Source organism: Centrocercus urophasianus, unplaced genomic scaffold, assembly GCF_019232065.1.
Source record: "Centrocercus urophasianus isolate 14NV4802_14NV808 unplaced genomic scaffold, USGS_Curo_1.0 seq_18, whole genome shotgun sequence".
Classification (NCBI taxonomy): domain Eukaryota; kingdom Metazoa; phylum Chordata; class Aves; order Galliformes; family Phasianidae; genus Centrocercus; species Centrocercus urophasianus.
The window spans coordinates 27,473,521-27,489,720 of NW_024884733.1; the positions used below are offsets into that span (position 1 = coordinate 27,473,521).

At 48.1% G+C, this 16,200-nt stretch overlaps 1 protein-coding gene across 1 annotated transcript in view; it reads left to right on the forward strand.

Annotated features, from left to right (window-relative positions):
* The first annotated feature begins 295 nt into the window (after positions 1 to 295).
* CACHD1 (cache domain containing 1) overlaps positions 296 to 16,200 on the forward strand; it is an 88,340-nt gene continuing 72,435 nt past the window's right edge. Inside the window, exon 1 of the mRNA XM_042819887.1 lies at positions 296 to 499. Within this exon, the coding sequence (XP_042675821.1) occupies positions 296 to 499 (204 nt within the window). The remainder of the gene's footprint in view (positions 500 to 16,200) is intronic.

Below are 16,200 nucleotides of genomic sequence, written 5' to 3' on the forward strand. Positions count from 1 at the left end.
CCCCGCCCGTAGCGCGCGACTCCAGACGCCTCCCTCGCCTCGCCTCTCCCCGCCGCGGCTCCGCTCCCGGCCCCGCCGCTCCCGCTCCTCCTCCGCTCCGCACTTTGCGTCTCTCCGCCGCCGCTCTCAGTCCCCGCAGCCGGGCGCGGGGCGCAGCGCTCTCGGAGCCGCCGTCCCCCGCATGGCGGCCGCCCCGCGGCCCTAACCGAGCCCGGGGCGGGAGCGGCGTCGCGGAGCGGAGCTGAGCTGAGCTGAGCGGGGGAAGCGGCGCCCTCGGCTCTCCCGCGGCGGCAGCATGGCGCGGGGCGGAGGGAGGCTGGAGGCCGCCGCTCGGGGCCGCCGCCCGCGGGGCCGGGGAGCGCTGGGCCTCCTGTGCCTGGCAGCGCTGTGCGGGCTGGGCGCCGCCGAGGCGGAGTTCTCCATCCTGGAGGAAGCGCAAGTTCTGGCCACGCAGATGAGGAAGCTCGCCACCGAGGAGCTGGGGGTCGTCACCATGCAGGTACGGCCCGGCCGCCTCTCCCCGCTCCCGCCCGCCTGGATCACCCTACCTCCTCCCTCCAGGTTTTGCCCTTCCTTTCTTTCTTCCTTCCCCTCCGGCGCCCGGGGGGTACGGTACTGACTTTGCAAACTTTCCCTCCCTTTGTGCCGGCCCGGCGCTGTGTGCCGCCATCCCGGTGCCCGCGCGGCACAAAGAGCGCAGCCTCCCTTTCCCCCCCCCGGCCATCCCGCCCCGAGCCCCGCGCGCAGGTGGTGACGGAGGGGGGCTCTGGAAAAGGAACCGTCGGTGGCAAATGCGGCTTTAAAAGCTCCGAGCCGAAAGGGCGATGAGCAGCGGGGGTCTCTGCCCAAATGGCCTTTGATCTCCTCCGAGCCGGCTCCGTTCTGTCACCTCGAGGCAGCGGCGTGTCGTGCTGTCCGGGCAGCGCCGTGCTGCCTCGTGTCCTCGATGCTGAGAAGACGCGAACGCGAATGATTCCGCTCGCAAGGTGGATTATTGCTATGCCGGGTGCAGGAAAGTCACTTTTCCCCGCGCCGTGTGTGCATATGTGTGTGTTTCTCCGTTATAACGTACCGGTGGGGTCTCTGCTCAGTGCGGATTAAGTCAGGGTAATTGTATCGCTGAATCTGCTTCGGGTGCATTCAGAAAACAAAACAAACCCAACCAACTGAACAAAGAAAATCACAACTCCCCGAAGTTGATCAGGGTCGTGGCTGACACATGTTGGCTGGACGGGGCTCTGAGCACCTGATGGAGCTGTAGGTGTCCCTGTTCATTGCAGAGAGTGGGACCAGATGGCCTTTAAAGCTCCCTTCCATCTCAAACGATTCTGTGGTTCGCTGTTGTCTTATTCGAGGCAGCTTTGCAGACAGGCACAAGGTTACCTCCCTGCAATACTCCAGTGAACCTTCCTCCTAGGGATGGTGCTGGTTGCAGCCATCTGGGTGCCAGTGCACAGGGATGCACGTAATATGAAAGCACCGTGTTTACCATCAGTTGGATTTTTAAAGCCCCAAAGTAATTGAATGCGGTGAGACCGGTAGTTAAACTCTGAAAACCCTTTTCATACTGAGCTCTATTTTTATATGCTTAATATTTTGGCTGCCTTAACTCCCATCAAACTAATGCTCAGCCTGTGCTTTCCTCTCCCCTGTAACATTATTACAGCTGTTTAAGATTAAAACCCAATGAAAATGAACCACCTCTGATTTTTGAAGCTGCTTTGCTGACCTCCTACAGTAGAACAAAAAAATGTTATGACATGTGTCACTGCAGCTTGTGGTTCGTACTTGATTTTAGGGTTGAAGTTGCCCAAACCTGCCCAGACTGGTGCAGTTACCACTCTTTGCCTGTGCAGAGCTATGGAGAGCATGGTGCTGTGGGACCATCGCCTGGTGCAAGCAGGTGCTGAGGGATGAGAGTGGGATTCTGGGGAAATTGAGAGCACTTTTGTGCTTTAGTTGGCTATAAACCTATGGGCATTGCCCTGGTTTTGAGGCGATGTGGAGATAGGTCCAAAATCAGGAGGGACTGGTGAGAGCACAGAGGTGGGGGATGCCAGCGGCTGTGATGAGCGGGTGGATGTTGGAACCATCAGAATTAGGAGATGGAATGAGTGTAGATGGCTTTGAGAGGAGGGAGGCAGGTGTCTGTGGGTTAACACTTGTCATCTGGAGCTCTATTTAGTTTTGTGAATTGCAGAGGAGGAAGCACCAGGACCAAATGCTCCTCTTGCACACTGCTTTCATGCTCCGGTCCTGCTCAGCTCAGCTCCTATCTTATGTTCTAGTGGTGGGCAGGAGGTGGTGTCACCTTCACTGAAATGGGGAGGAACTGTAGGAGAGAGTTCTGAGCATGGGTGGGTCTGGGTTAGAGGTGGGGAGGAGGCATCCAATGAGGGATGGAGCAGGTGGAAGTGATTGCTTACATAGAGGGAAGGTGAGGGGCTGGTTTGGGTGTGCTTGAGTGATACGCTCTGGAAACAGAGAAAACTGGGGACAGAGCTTCTGTGAAGGAACATGAGGTGGAGCTTCCAGAGCAGATATTAGAGGATTGAGTGGAAGAGGTAGGAGGAGAACCCCCAAATGTCTGAGCCTTAAATGCCTGTGCAGAGGAGCGGGGTGTAATGGGTTTGGAATTGGGGGACAAACAATACATTGGGTTTCTGCTGTAGCAGCCATCAGTCTGCAAACAAGATCCATCTCATCTGTGCAGCATCTACTTCCTGCAACGTGTTCTTCTTCTGCCAGTATTTCACATAGTTAGCACAGCAGTAAGACGAGCTGAGTGTCTTTAAGCTAATTGCATTGCTTTCCATAGTTGGGAGAAGTGAGGTGTGTGTTCATCTGCACTGTAACACAGGCTGAAGCTACAGGAGGAATAGGGATGGGAGATTCCTGATGCCAGCATCGCTCTGACCGTTGTTTTTGGCACTCACATCACAGCTCTCTATTTATAGACACGTGCATGAGTGTGTAGTTTGATGCTGTATCTGACTCCTGCTTTTAAGTAGTGCTTTCTTTTCCCATACCTGTAAGTACTCCAAGTTCATTTATAAACTTATTCCTTTCGTGGTGCTGCATGGAGCAGCTAGAATAGTGTAAGACAGGGGACAGCTTGTGGGACGCATCGTCGGCTGAGTGTGCTGCACACAAGGTATGTACCCAGGGACAGCACCCGTGTGCCACTGCTTCCTGCTGTGTGCTGGAATTCACAGCACAGCACTTAATTGCTGTGAGCACTTAAGTTGGAATCCATCAATTGTCTGACTTCCTATCTTGCACCAATTAATTGTTCCTGCTCTGATGGTTCTGCAAAAATTGAGGTTGATGGCAGTGCTGTAGCTGAACATCACATGTGTTGTGGTGCGAGTGGTGCGTGTGCATGTATGCCCACCTTTCTGTGTTTGATCAGGGTGATCTGCTTGAGTTTCTCCCCAGAGTTCATCAGCGTCGCACCCTAATTAACCAGAAGCAGCTGCACCACTTTTATTCCTGGAGTGTGGGAGAGGAAACCTTTGCTGGGCACGTGGGTAAATGAAGCGGCAGCAATGGAGAAGAAATCTGCCATTTTAAGCTGCAGCATTATTGTTATAACTGCAGTAGTCCTGCACTCGAGAGATGAGATCCAAGGGAAGAGGGTTCTTTTCTTTGCAGCGAGGTCGCATACTCTTGTTTGCCCTGTGGAGAGAACACATGCAGAGAAGCAGGGCTGGAAGCAGCAGCGGGATGCAGAACTGTGCAAGGTGACAGCAGCCCTGTGCTTATCAGGGGTATTTTAGTTTGGTGGCAGACTTCACCCTTGGAAAATGATTTGCAGTCACATCTCTGGTGGAGCCTGAGCAGCAGAACTGCCTTTTGTTATTCAGTAGGCTTGGTGTGAAATAGCCTTATGTCCTGGCTCACTGAGGGCTGGAGCCTGGGAAGGAGGAGCTCAGGTAGCAGGCTGTAGTAGGTTCAGTGGACAGAGACATCACTCAGCAGTAATTAACAATTAAAGGGCGTTTTATACTGAAATTATAGCAAAATTGATGGTTGTTGCGACCTCATCTAACAGTGGAATTTCCCTCAGCTCCGTTACCTGGCCAACCTCTGCCTGAATTCTCCAACACGTTTGAAATTACAGAGGAGACTCGCACAACCAAAGTTCTTATCCTTGTGAGGTGAAGGCAGAAGGAGAACAAGTAAAATATTTTGTGAGCGTTTGGTTTGTTTCTGGTATGGCTGAACCCTCTGATGGGCGCAGGGCAAGGTGAGAACTGTTGAGTTGCTCTTCTTGGGTTGCACAGGGCAGGGTAACATCTCCACCCACAGAGTGGGGATGCGGTGCTTTTGGGGAGAGTTGAAAGGATTAAGCAGTGCTTTGAAGATGAAAAGCGCTGTTAAGTGCTTCTATAACTTTCCAGCTACACACTGATGTTTCTAGCCAGATAGTAACAAAAGTTATAAGCCCAGAGGGCCTTTGATATTTTGAAGACAGCTCTGCCACCTTCATCCTCGGCACCTCGTGATGGAAGCAGGGCTCTTCCTCGCTGTGTGTTGGTTGGAGGAAATGTATTTTGGATGTGAGAAGAGCAGTTTGATGCCCATTTTTTCCCCTTGCTTCCTCGTTGTGGATTTTGTTATTTTTCTTTTAATGTTAATACTTGCTCAGATGCCATAGCAGTGTGTAAAAGCAACAAACAGGGCAGCACATGCTTCTCCAGGTTGGCTGGCAGACACGCTGTGTTTATTTTGCTGCTAACTTGTCCAGCCATGTGTTTTGCAAGATGAGCAGATGGCACAGAACACCACCATGCTGCAGAGATGTCCTGGGGCTCAGGGGGAGGCTGACGTGCCTCCTTCCTCTGGAAAACCTGTAGGGATTTCTGGGTGATGGCAAGGAGTTACAGCCACAAGAGCTGTTTGTCCATATAATAACTTTGGAAATGAACACTGGCAGAATACAAATATATGTATGCATAATATACATATATATTTCTAGTAGGATGCTCTTCTGGTTAGCAGCAGTGGATTTACAGCCTGAAAGAGAGAAATCCCATTTCAAGCTGCACTGCAGACCAGCTCAAGTACCAGAACTGCAGTTCTCTACTCTGAAATAGGACCCCTCTGTCAAGGATGTTTTGCACAGAAAACTGCTTCCCTTTTGTTCTTCTTATTTTCAGGTTGTTTCAAGATTGTGGAATTGAAACGCAACGGGAAAAAAAAACTAAGGAAGGCTGACTAATGTTTGAGTAGAATTATTTTTTTCCATTTGGCAGTGGTGCTCAGTTTAGTAATAATTACAGAGCAGAAACCAGTGGAGCATCTCATCTGTCTAACTTGATGATGTCCTGGTCCAAATCCAGCTCTGACAGACACTGTGAAAGCTCAAGACTGCAGCAGTTTTTCATCCTGTTCCACTCGGATTCCTTTTTTCCAGCATGAAACATTTCAGGAAGGCAGGGAGAGGTGCAGGTGGAAGGGCAGGAGAGCAGTCGCACACGGGAGATGCAGTCGGAATGTTTAATTCGGCTTTGAGCCGCTCCTTCAAAGCGCTGAGGCATCGTCAGTGGTGTAAGCTGTGCTGCATTTGCTTTTGTGCTTTGCAGACTGACATTTTGCTTCAAACAGGGGGAACGCAGCTGTCCTGTGCAGATAAAAGGTGCTGGATGCGGCATGGCAAGGTGGGCTGGTAGATAATGAGCTGTTCCCTGCTGAGGGACCCTGTGTGGGGACAGGGCTCTCATTGGCATGAAGGCATCCAGGTAAGCCACGAAGCACTGGGGCTCTCGCAGCCGCGGCAGGGCTGATAACACGTGTGTTAAGATGGCAGGGAGGTCAATTCAGTGTGTGTTAGCCAGCTTCTTTCTTTGCTTCATTCAGCGGAGGAGAGGTTGGTGCCTGATGGTTGTAGTGCAGCAGGATCTCTGGCACTTACTATTTTCATCAATTATCAGTGAAGAGATTGAGAAAAGAAAAAAAAAAAAAAGATCAGAACCTTATCAGTTCTGCACATTGGTGTGGAAGTACCCAGCTGAAGGGAGTGTCCTCCATTCCCTATTTCCTTTGCCACACCATAGCTGGAGCTGCCGTGGCTGTGACAGCAGGCTGGTGGGCTGGCAGCCTGCTGCATTTGGGAGCTCATGACAGCTGGGAGAACATCCTGGTGGTGATGGGGTTGTGTGTGGTTGGGTAGGAGAATGATCACTTCTGGGTTTTTCTTTTTTTCTAGACATGGCTAATAGAAGTTACACATTTAAGTAACTTATTTGATATGTCGGTTTTGTGTCTGCGTGTCAGAGGTTCCAGCAGTTCTAGCTAGTTGCTATTCTACCCCTTCTTGTTCAGTAGGATTAATACAGAATAAAACTGTGAGATTATGAACTACAGAGCATCATAAAAAGCAGAGTGTTCTGCTGTCAGTGCTTCCCTGTAGCTTTTTCTTGTCACGTAACATGTGGTGTTAATGGACTCTGTAAGGGTGCTCTCTTTCCCAGGGAAAACTGAATTTAATAATATTATTGATATTTATCCAGTGGCTGTTATGAGATGTGACTTGTAGCACAAACTAGAGAATGTGCCGAGGCATGGCTGGAATCCTGTGTTATGTGAATTCCAGTCTGCTCCACGTTTCTGTAAGGTGCTGTTCTGCCTGTGAATTTACAAAGGAAATCTGAGCTGATTTTGAAACAATGGTGTCACCAATCAATAACAGCCATTCCTGATGCCATAAAAGGTTTTACCGGCACCGCTTTTATCAGCTGTGGGTAAGGTCTCTATAGAGACTCCCAAGCGATTTTGCAAAAGTCTATTTGCACATTTCCAATCGTTAGTTAAAACAAACTATTACATCTCCTTTTGCCAGCTTCTCAGCCAGAAGCGGCTGATAAAACCAACTTTTCACTGCTGTCATTTCCCTTTGAATGCACTGTTCTGCTCAGCTTTGACTGTGTGGTTCGAGGCTGTGGCCTCTCTGCTGGCAGGGAGAAAAGCCACGCCACGCTGCTGAGAAAAGCTGTGATGTGACTCTGGGCAGTTGTGTTGGGCTGTCTGGTGAGCACCTTGTGCATTTTGGCCCTCTTCTGCACATACTGCTGCGATGCAACAGGCATGGCTTCAAGCTACGGCAGGGGAGATTCAGGCTGGACGTGAGGAAATATTACTTTTCAGAAAGGGTGGTCAGGCACTGGGATGGATGCCCAGGGAGGTGGTGGAGTCACCGACCCTGGGGGTGTTCAAGGAAAGGCTGGATGTTGTGTTGAGGGACGTGGTTTAGTGGGAGCTATTGGGAATAGGTGAACGGTTGGACTGGATGAGCTTTTAGGTCTTTTCCAACCTTGGTGATTCTATGATTCTATGATTTTTGGCTATGCTAAGGGTCATTACAGGTGGGAATAGGGCTAGGGGAAAAAGGCTCTGAAAGAGACACATCTGGCAGTTCCTGTAAAGGTGGAACTCCTCGAGGGGAGGTGGCTGTGCATTTGCTCTGGTAGGGTTACTGGAGGATTTCTGTGCCAGTTTTGTGCGTTCTAGACCAAGAATGTGTTGTAATTCTTAGATTTTATTATTTTTTAATTTTTGGGAAAGTTGTCTCTGAGCCTTCATCCCATATCAGACCCGAGGGTGTTGAGCATCCTGACAGAATGTGATGGAACCACACCAAAAGGGCCGGGTGCTTTCATCACCTCCCCATCTCCAGTTCAGCTCTTGGTTCCTTTGCTTTCCGCAAAGGAGCTATTAGAAATATTTCCTCTTGGGCTGTGCTTTCCCCTCAGAGGTAACACTGAGCACAGCCAAGGGAGGTGTTTGTGATGCTGGAGCAGAGGGGAGCAGGGATGGGTTCTCCACACAGCTGTATGGGGTGAGAGCTGGCTTCCCAGAGCGAGCCTGGGGTTGCCCTTCTGAGTCCTGATCCTTTGGTGGTGGCTCTTCAGGTGCTGTGATTGTGGGAAGCTGCCAAGGAAAGCGTAGGTAAATCATTGCATTGAAAAGTGTTGTTAGATGATGGCATTTTAAAGTTATTTTCTAGCATTTAGAGGCTTCTGAGATCTGCTTTGCCTTTTGTTTGTTGGAAAAGATGGGAAACCAAAACACGTGGGCTTGGAGCAGGAGGTCTTACAGCAGACTTTCCTGTTGTGTGGATGTAGTGTTGGTACTGAAACAAAGGGTGAGTTAGTGGAGCATCTTGGCTTTAACCAAATGAGCAGAAATCTCACCAGCTGGTACAGAAGAAGGTGGCTTTTGTCTCCTTTGTTTGCTTTTCCTTTTGTTCCTTGTCAGTGAGCTAGCACTTTACCAACTTCTTACACAGGTAGGTAGTGATTGGACATGTGGAATAGTTTTCAGCTAAAAGAGGGGAGATTGAGCTTAAATGTAAGGAGAGAATAGTTTATTCAGAGGGTGGTGAGGCCTCGCACTGCTGCCCAGAGCCGTGGGTGCCCATAGCCATGGGTGGCCCCTGGGCTCCTGAGCTGAGGCTTGGAGCCCAAGCTGTCTGGCATTCAGGACTTGTAGGTTATCTTCCCTTCTTTTTGTTTCCCTAGTACCAAAGTCTTAGGGGGTGTCTGGCTTTTGATTTTGGAAACCTAAATGCTGTTTGGAGGAAAAAGCAGCACCTGTCTTTGTGGTGAGGCATGTAAAGCAAAGGAGAAAAGGCCACTTCAGTGCATCGCTGATGGCAGCCCTGGTTTGTGCTCCAGGCCCTCAGGCACAGCATCATGGACTGTATGCTCAGCAGAGGCTGTGCCAACACTTTGGAGACAGAATCTTTGTATTGTGTGAAACGTACATGGAAGATAATACATGGAGGGTGCTTATTTTAAGGGTAACACTTTCAGCAGTTTCAACAATGAAAGGGTATTGGGTTTAAACCTGCTACAGCTGCGGTGCAGGTATTCACCCTTGGCAGGAGGAAGGCTGGTTGGTCAGGCATCTGTTTTTAAATGGTGAATTTCAAAGTCTTTGGTCTGCGAGATTAAAATTAGCAGGCGTTATTCCTGGACACACAGAGGCCTGTGTTTTGCGTGGGGGAGGCTGTGATTTAAAGTAAGTAAATACGACACGTTTGGGAAAAGTTTCTAAATGCATTGCAGTTTTCATCCTCCTCCTGCAAACATCAAGTTATTTTAGCTTTAGATCAGCTTCACCAATGTCCAGTTTGCAAGGGTGAAACTGAGGGGTTTGGGAAGCCTGCCTTCCATCCTGAGTTAAACTCAACTACCCCAGTAGGCTCTAATTGCAGCAGTTTTACTCAGCTTTTAATATTTTAGATACTGACCTACTGATGCCATGCTGTAGTTCTGTTAAAATGCAGTGTAGTAGCAGGTAGCTAGCTTAATGTGAGCCACCAGTTACTGATTTCTCTTTGGTAAGAGATCAAACCAAATGAATTGTAAAATGCTTTTTCACCATGTTGTCACATAAATGTTATTTTGCCCCCCTTCTCATATTTGTGCATTTGGTGAATTGTTAACAGGGAGTCTGGCCATTGCAACCTCAGACTTTCAAATGCTTCTTTCTCACGTGTGTCCAAGAGTAAAATATCAGCCTCCAAAAGTGAAGGAGAAGCAACATCAATTAGCACAGCTTTCAGTGTTGGAAAAGGAGGATTTCTTTGCAAGGAGCAGAGGTGCAGACCTGTTTTGAGAGGAGAAGGGAAGATGCAGAGGCAGAGCCTGCAATAAACAAATGCATGCAGTGGGAGTGTTTGTTCGAGAAGTGCAGCCTGCTGCATTGTTCTTTGCTTCAAATGTGTCATCTGAATGATTTATTGCAGCTTGAAAATGCGTGCTATAAGTGAAAAGAATAACCAGCTAGGATGAGATAATACAGCCATTACAAATTCTAGCGGAGGAGCTGCATTGTTTTGGGTTTCTTTGAAAATGTAGTAGAAGCTGATGCCACCTCTGAGCCGAGTTGTCATAGAATCACAAAATGGCCGGGGTTGCAAAGGATCACAATGCTCATCTGGTTCCAACCCCCTGCTCTGTGCAGGGTCACCAACCAGCAGACCAGGCTGCCCAGAGCCACATCCAGCCTGAGTTACATGAGAGCAGCTGGGCTTAGTAGTGCGTGGTGTGTAGCTGAGGCTCATTCAGGCTCTTGGCTGATTCTTATTAATCCATATTTCGGTAGTTTTGATACCAAAAATATGAGTTCTTGCGAGTCCATGGCCTCAGGAGGCAAACTTTGACCAATATGGAAGTGTAGGTGATGAGTTGCATTCCCACAGCACTGTGCTTGTTAGCACTGAAGGTGCAGCGGGGCTGGATGTCTGCTGCCTTCCAGCAGGTGCGTGGATGGACAGAGTTGCTCCAGCAGGACCAGGGAAAACGTGGCTGAAATGGATCCCTGGTGGTGTGCACCTGATGGGAGGTTTCCCTGCAGGGCTGACAGGGAGCTGGACTGATGCCTGGGGCTGCAAATCTACAGACCCAAAGGTCTGCGCTGCGCTGTCTGTGTGACAAAAGGCAGCAATTTCACAGCACTCCACTCCATCCCTGTGTCTATAATGAGGAATAGGACTACATTTTTTTGCTGCTGCTGCAAGGAGATGATGTTTGGTTTTAAAAACAGCTGTGTTCACAGTCTGTTTGGGAGTCCTGCTCTGAAATTAAGGTTAGAGCCAGTCTGATTGCCTGCATGTCCCAAAATATATTACAAATATTAAAATCTTGTTATAGTAAGTCTGCGGGCTGGTGGTGTGGCTGGCTGCACATCAGCAAAGGCTGGCATGTGAAGCTGGAAGGAAGCCATAGCCACGCTGGTGGAAACTGTCAACTTGTGGCGTTGCTTTGATGCAGGAAATAAAAAAGATGTGTTCTTTCCTTTTCCTCTTTTGGCTGACAAAAAACAACAAAACGTTTGCATTTTCCCAGGGCTGGCAGGAATGTGAATCTACCTGACTGAGTGATTCAGATTCCTGGGAGAGTCTGAGCCCCTGTGGGCAAAGGAAGGGGAGAAAAAGATAGGAAGGGAAATATGATGGAGAAGGTAGATCAAATAGCTGTTTACTGCTCTGGTTTTGGTGAGAACAGACGCAAACACTGAGGAACAAGTGGCATCTCACCAGTTCATCTGGAGCAGCCAGGGAGAGCAGTGACTGCATCAGATTTCTTTTGCAGCTTCCCGGTGGCAGTGAGATGATGCTGTGGATCTTCCACAAAGCCAGTCCTGCATGGCAGGCTGGGCTGGACCAGGTATTTTGGCTGTGCCTCTCCAGGATAGGGCACTGGCAGCTGCAAGTGGAAACCCAGAGGGGTCTTGGGATGATGAGAAGTGACTGGAGCAGGGCAGGAGACCCCAACATCTTCCCTTTTTTCCTCTGTGCCTGGTGGTACAGGTCAGTGAGAAGTTGGTAAAGCACTTCAAGAAGGTGTGGGTGGGAGGCAGGGTCTACATAGGTGACTTTTAGCCTGGGAGATCTCAGTGCTCCCTCAGTTTGAGTGATGTGAGTTGGGGTTTTGTGTGACACACCTGTAACCCCAAGGAGGCACAGGGTGCTGCTGTCCTCAGAGCATCGCGTTTTGTGCAGTTAAGGTCTTGGGACCTGACTCATCTGGTTCATTTCCTATCTAAATGGCACTGAATGCAGTGGGATCGTGCCTGGAGGTGCCCATGTGTCACCAAATAAAGAAATGAAAGCATTAAAGCTCACCAAGTACAGCTCTGGCTGTCGCTTGCAGCTACCAGCCCTACTTGAGTAATACTACAGAGGAGTTACGAAGCGTTCCCAGCTACTCATTTAAAACCCCAATTTCCTGGTAATAAACTTAAAAATCTTATTGTGCAGCCGAGTTAGTGACTGAGTCTTCACTTTATAATCTCTTTATAAAAATGTATGCACATTAACAGGACGTATTTAATAGACACACTGCCTGGATGAAAGGGCGCTTTGTGGAAGGAGGCTTTTGTGCATTTTTGGATCTCTCAGCAATTCCTGCAGAGCTTCCCAAGTCTGGCTGACACAGAATGGCAGAGGAAAAGACCTTCTCACTTTCAGCTTGAATGGAGAATAATGGGGAGCGAGAGGGAAGGGGGAGGAACCCCGGCTCGGCAATGCAGAGGTGATTGGTATTGGCACTCATGAGCCGAGCATTTCACACTTTCAGTCCTTCCTACCCCCAGCTGGGGCTTTGCATTTGCAATGAGCTCGCTGCTCTCCTGCCAGTAAAAGTGGGTCTGAATCAACAGCAGCTTCCCAGCCCAAGGAAACTGAGACAACTTTTCCCAGTCCAGGTAGTCCCTTTTTTCTTTTTTATTAAGTCCAAGAATTCCAAGTTCATCTGTAGTGGCCTTTTCACCAGAAGAGCATTTGATTGTATTTTTTTTAGTTGAGACCCGATGTTGTCTTTCATCTTCTATTTAATCCATCAGCTGGATATTGGTATTTTTCACATTCATGGTGTACCACTGATTCTTGGCAAGGGAATGGTTTTCTTTCACAAAAAAATGAGGTTGTGAGCTCACAGATCCCTTCAGTTTGACCTTGCAAATGTCTTCATGAGAGCAAGAACCTAGTGGGCACAGTATTAACTTTCCATTTTCATTCATGAACTAGAGTAGCTTTTCACACATCAGCATTGGTTTAATTTCATATCGTTTTTCTCTTCTTTTAAAGTCAGCCCTGCCTGTCACATTCCTGGAGTTCACTAAAGCCTCTCTGGTCTCATCCATCCTCTGTGTGTCTGCTGATACATCAGTGCATCTATGTTCAATTCTTGTGGCTGCCGTGATGTCTTAATGAGTTTTCATCCATGTCTTCCATGTGAGCTCACAGTGGGGTGGCAGATTCTGAGGAGTCCCAAAAAATCATCATGAAAGGGCAGAATTAGGTCAGTGTCTGGCTTGAGCCAAGGGTCTGCAGTTGTTCCAAAGCACAGAGTAGTTGTGACATGGCTGGGAGAAGTCTGGGATGCACTGAGGTAATGCAAGTAAGCTTGAAGGCATTAAACCAAAAAATGTTGCAGGAGGGGCATACATAGCCAAAATGAATGTAAATCCAGAGGTGCAGGTGCAGTGAACTGAGCTCTCTCCGTGTTCCTGGGTAACATAAAGGGTATCTCTCAGGATAAGGAGGCATTCAAGGCCAGGCTGGATGTGGCTCTGGGCAGCCTGGTCTGCTGGTTGGTGACCCTGCACACAGCAGAGGGTTGGAACTGGGTGAGCATTGTGAGCCTTTTTAACCCAGGCCATTCTGTGACTCGCAGAACTTACAGGGCGATAGCAAGCCTCCATGCAGTTAGCCAGTCCACCCCTGTCCTCATTGCTTAGTGGAATATTGAAGAGTCCCACTGTTTGCTGAGGTTGTACTGTGAAAAATAATGAGCACACAGGTTCTGAAACTTCTCATTTTTCATTAATGTCTTTGCATATTGAGCGCAGTGGAAAGCGGGGAGGACTTTAAGTGAAGGCTTTGGTTCTCATTTACTTCAGTTTCTTTAAGGGACAGTCGGTTGAATACTGAACTGAAAATCAGGTTTCTGGTTTGTCGGGTGCCTATTTCTCACAAACAATATGTATTTTTACAGCTACTGCATGCTTTGCAGAATGGGATAACAAATGTTCAGTATTTTGCATGAGAAAAAGCCCACTATTATTGTTATTTTATTTTTGGTGACTAAATACTGAAACAGGAAATGACCCCAGACACAGTTTCCATGACTCCCTGTCACTTGAATCCAGTTTTCAAGAAGATGAAAGGCCAAAGCAGCCTTTTGATAGCGAGCAGCTAATTGGGAAGCTGATAGAGGCAGGTTCTTTATGTGGGGAAGAAAATAAAGCAGGAAAGAAGTGGAACAGCTGTGTTTCAGTGCAGATATACAATCCCAGGTAAGTCTCTGCAAGGACAAGGTAATATATAACAGTGCTGTAGCGAAAGGAAAAACTGAAGAATGTTGAAAGCATAAATGTGACTTTTCTCTGGGGAGGAGAGGAGCTCATATTTTGAATTAGAACCTGAACCAATGGTGCTGCTAGATGATGGATTTGTGAAGTGACAATCAGAGTGTCTCTTGCTTATTGCAAAATGTGCTGTAGGGCTCTATTTTGTTTTGTGTTGAAGCAAATTCCAAGGAAATGGTGGTGTGCTCTGTTCTCCCTTCTTCCCCTTGCTGACAATGTTCCTACCTGTGAAGCTGTGTGCCTGGCTGTGTCCTGCTCTCACTGCACTGCAGATTTCCCTTCTCCTCCTCTGCTGCAGCACATCAAACATGTAACAGGGAACCAGCATGTCGACGTGGATCTTCTCGGAACATAGAAATATGGTGGTGATAGCTGGGATTTGATCAGAGTGCTAACAGATGTCATTCCAGCATGGACAATAACCTTCCTGTTACTAATTGGTGCCCAGCATCTATTCTTGGCTCGAGGGATGAGGTGGAAGGAATCCTCATAAGCAGTGAACGAAAGCAAGGTGTGAGGCAGTGTTTGCTTCTGCTGGAGCATCTTTGTGTAATGCTGTTTTCTCTCCCTTCAATAGTAGCCATTGTAGGCATTTTTGTTTTTTAAACTCTGTGAAATTGCCCTGTCCAGATAACAAAGTGAGAGATGAGGTTTAAATCCCTCAACTCCAGACCAGCACTAGCCTGGGTTTTCACAAATGCTTTCATGGCTTTCTTCTTCTTCAGGAGGTGTTTTCCTGTCCATGTGGAGAAGCCGGTGGCCTTATCTAATCCATTTCTTGCTGCTCTGCGGGGGTTACCCTTATTTTCCCATGAAGTTTTGAATACCTGGAAGGTAAAATTGTTGAAGGAGTGTTTTGAGGACCTGTCTTGGCCCTTGCCGGTCCTGTAAATGTTTCCAGCTATTTCCACGCATTGTTTTGTCCTTCTGAAATATTTTCATGCAGATTACGCCATCTAGGTTGACGTACTTGAAACGAAGGGAAACAGTCTGCTTTTATCTCAAGCATATCAAAGTGAGCCTTATTTGAATGCAGGAGATTAGGATCTCAGCAATGAAAGCTATCTCATCCAACCAGTTGCTGCTCTTTCACAAAGCCTTGAAGAGTTGGTGAGCCTAACAATCTGCTGCAATGGCTAACTGGGAGAGGAGGTGGGTCTGGGGGAACTTGGCACAGCTGTGTTGAAGCAGAGCCTTCGGCTTCTCTGCCTTGCTTTCATAACCTCTGAAATGGTGAGGATTGCTGTCTGAAACTGCTGCTTTAATGTCAGTGCAGGCCTCCAAAACCAGCTTTCTGCTAGCACTGGGCAGCTCCTCTGCCTTCTCCTGTGAAGATTTTATTAGGCAACAGCTGTGGTCGTGCTGCCTGAATATATGCCAGTTTTTCTCTTCAGACAGAGCCTCCGGGACTGCTCGTTAGCTGCCTGCCTGTCTGCGAGAGAGGAGAATGTAAAATGAATACAGGAGGAGCTTGCTGCGATCTGACACGGTGGGAGTGCAGGTGGGCTGGAGCAAGCTAATGGCTGCAATGGGCCTGGGGGGCTTCCAGCAGCTCCCTTCGCTGACAGAGCTGTCAGGGTTGTGTTTTGTCTCAGATTTGTGGGCAGTATTTGGTGAGGATTTTGAGAAATGGACATTTGTGCCCAAGCTTGAAACTGGAGGGTGTTTATTTATGAGCGCAGCATGGAGGATGGCTTTCTTCCTGCAGTGCTGAGAGTGGCATTTCCCAGTCACAGTGCTTGCAGCAGAAGTTTTGGTGCACTTAGAAACTGTAAAATCCATTCTTCTGCCCGTGTCATCCCATTACATGTGCAATGTGAGAGGCTGAAATAAAACGCAGTCAATCTGCAGATGTGCTGTGACCGTTCTGTGGTCACTCTCCCTGCCCCTTTCCTGCAACAAAGCTAGTTTCACTTGAGAGTGAATAAAAACAGCCTGAAAACGAAAAGTGTTAGCAATGTATCCCAGAAGAAGCAATTTTATTATCATTTTGAAACTTGATGGTAAGAAAAACAGGTTTTTCAAACAGATACTGTTGCTGGAGCCCTGTCAAAATGCATTTATTTTCATGTGTACTGTTCTGGGAAGTAGTTAGCAAGCAGGAAAGAAGGAATCTTTCTGCATCTCTTTCAAACATTTCTCTTTGGGACAGGCATAACAAGAACTGTTTTTGGACCTGCCTGTCTGAAACTGCTCAGTAGGCTGTAAAGCAGATCAGGAAATAGGCAACAAACAAAAAAAAAAAATAGGAACCCAGGTCTCCTTTTCACCAGTACTGCTTTACACAGTGGTGCAAATGCTTCTAGGGGCTTGCAAGTG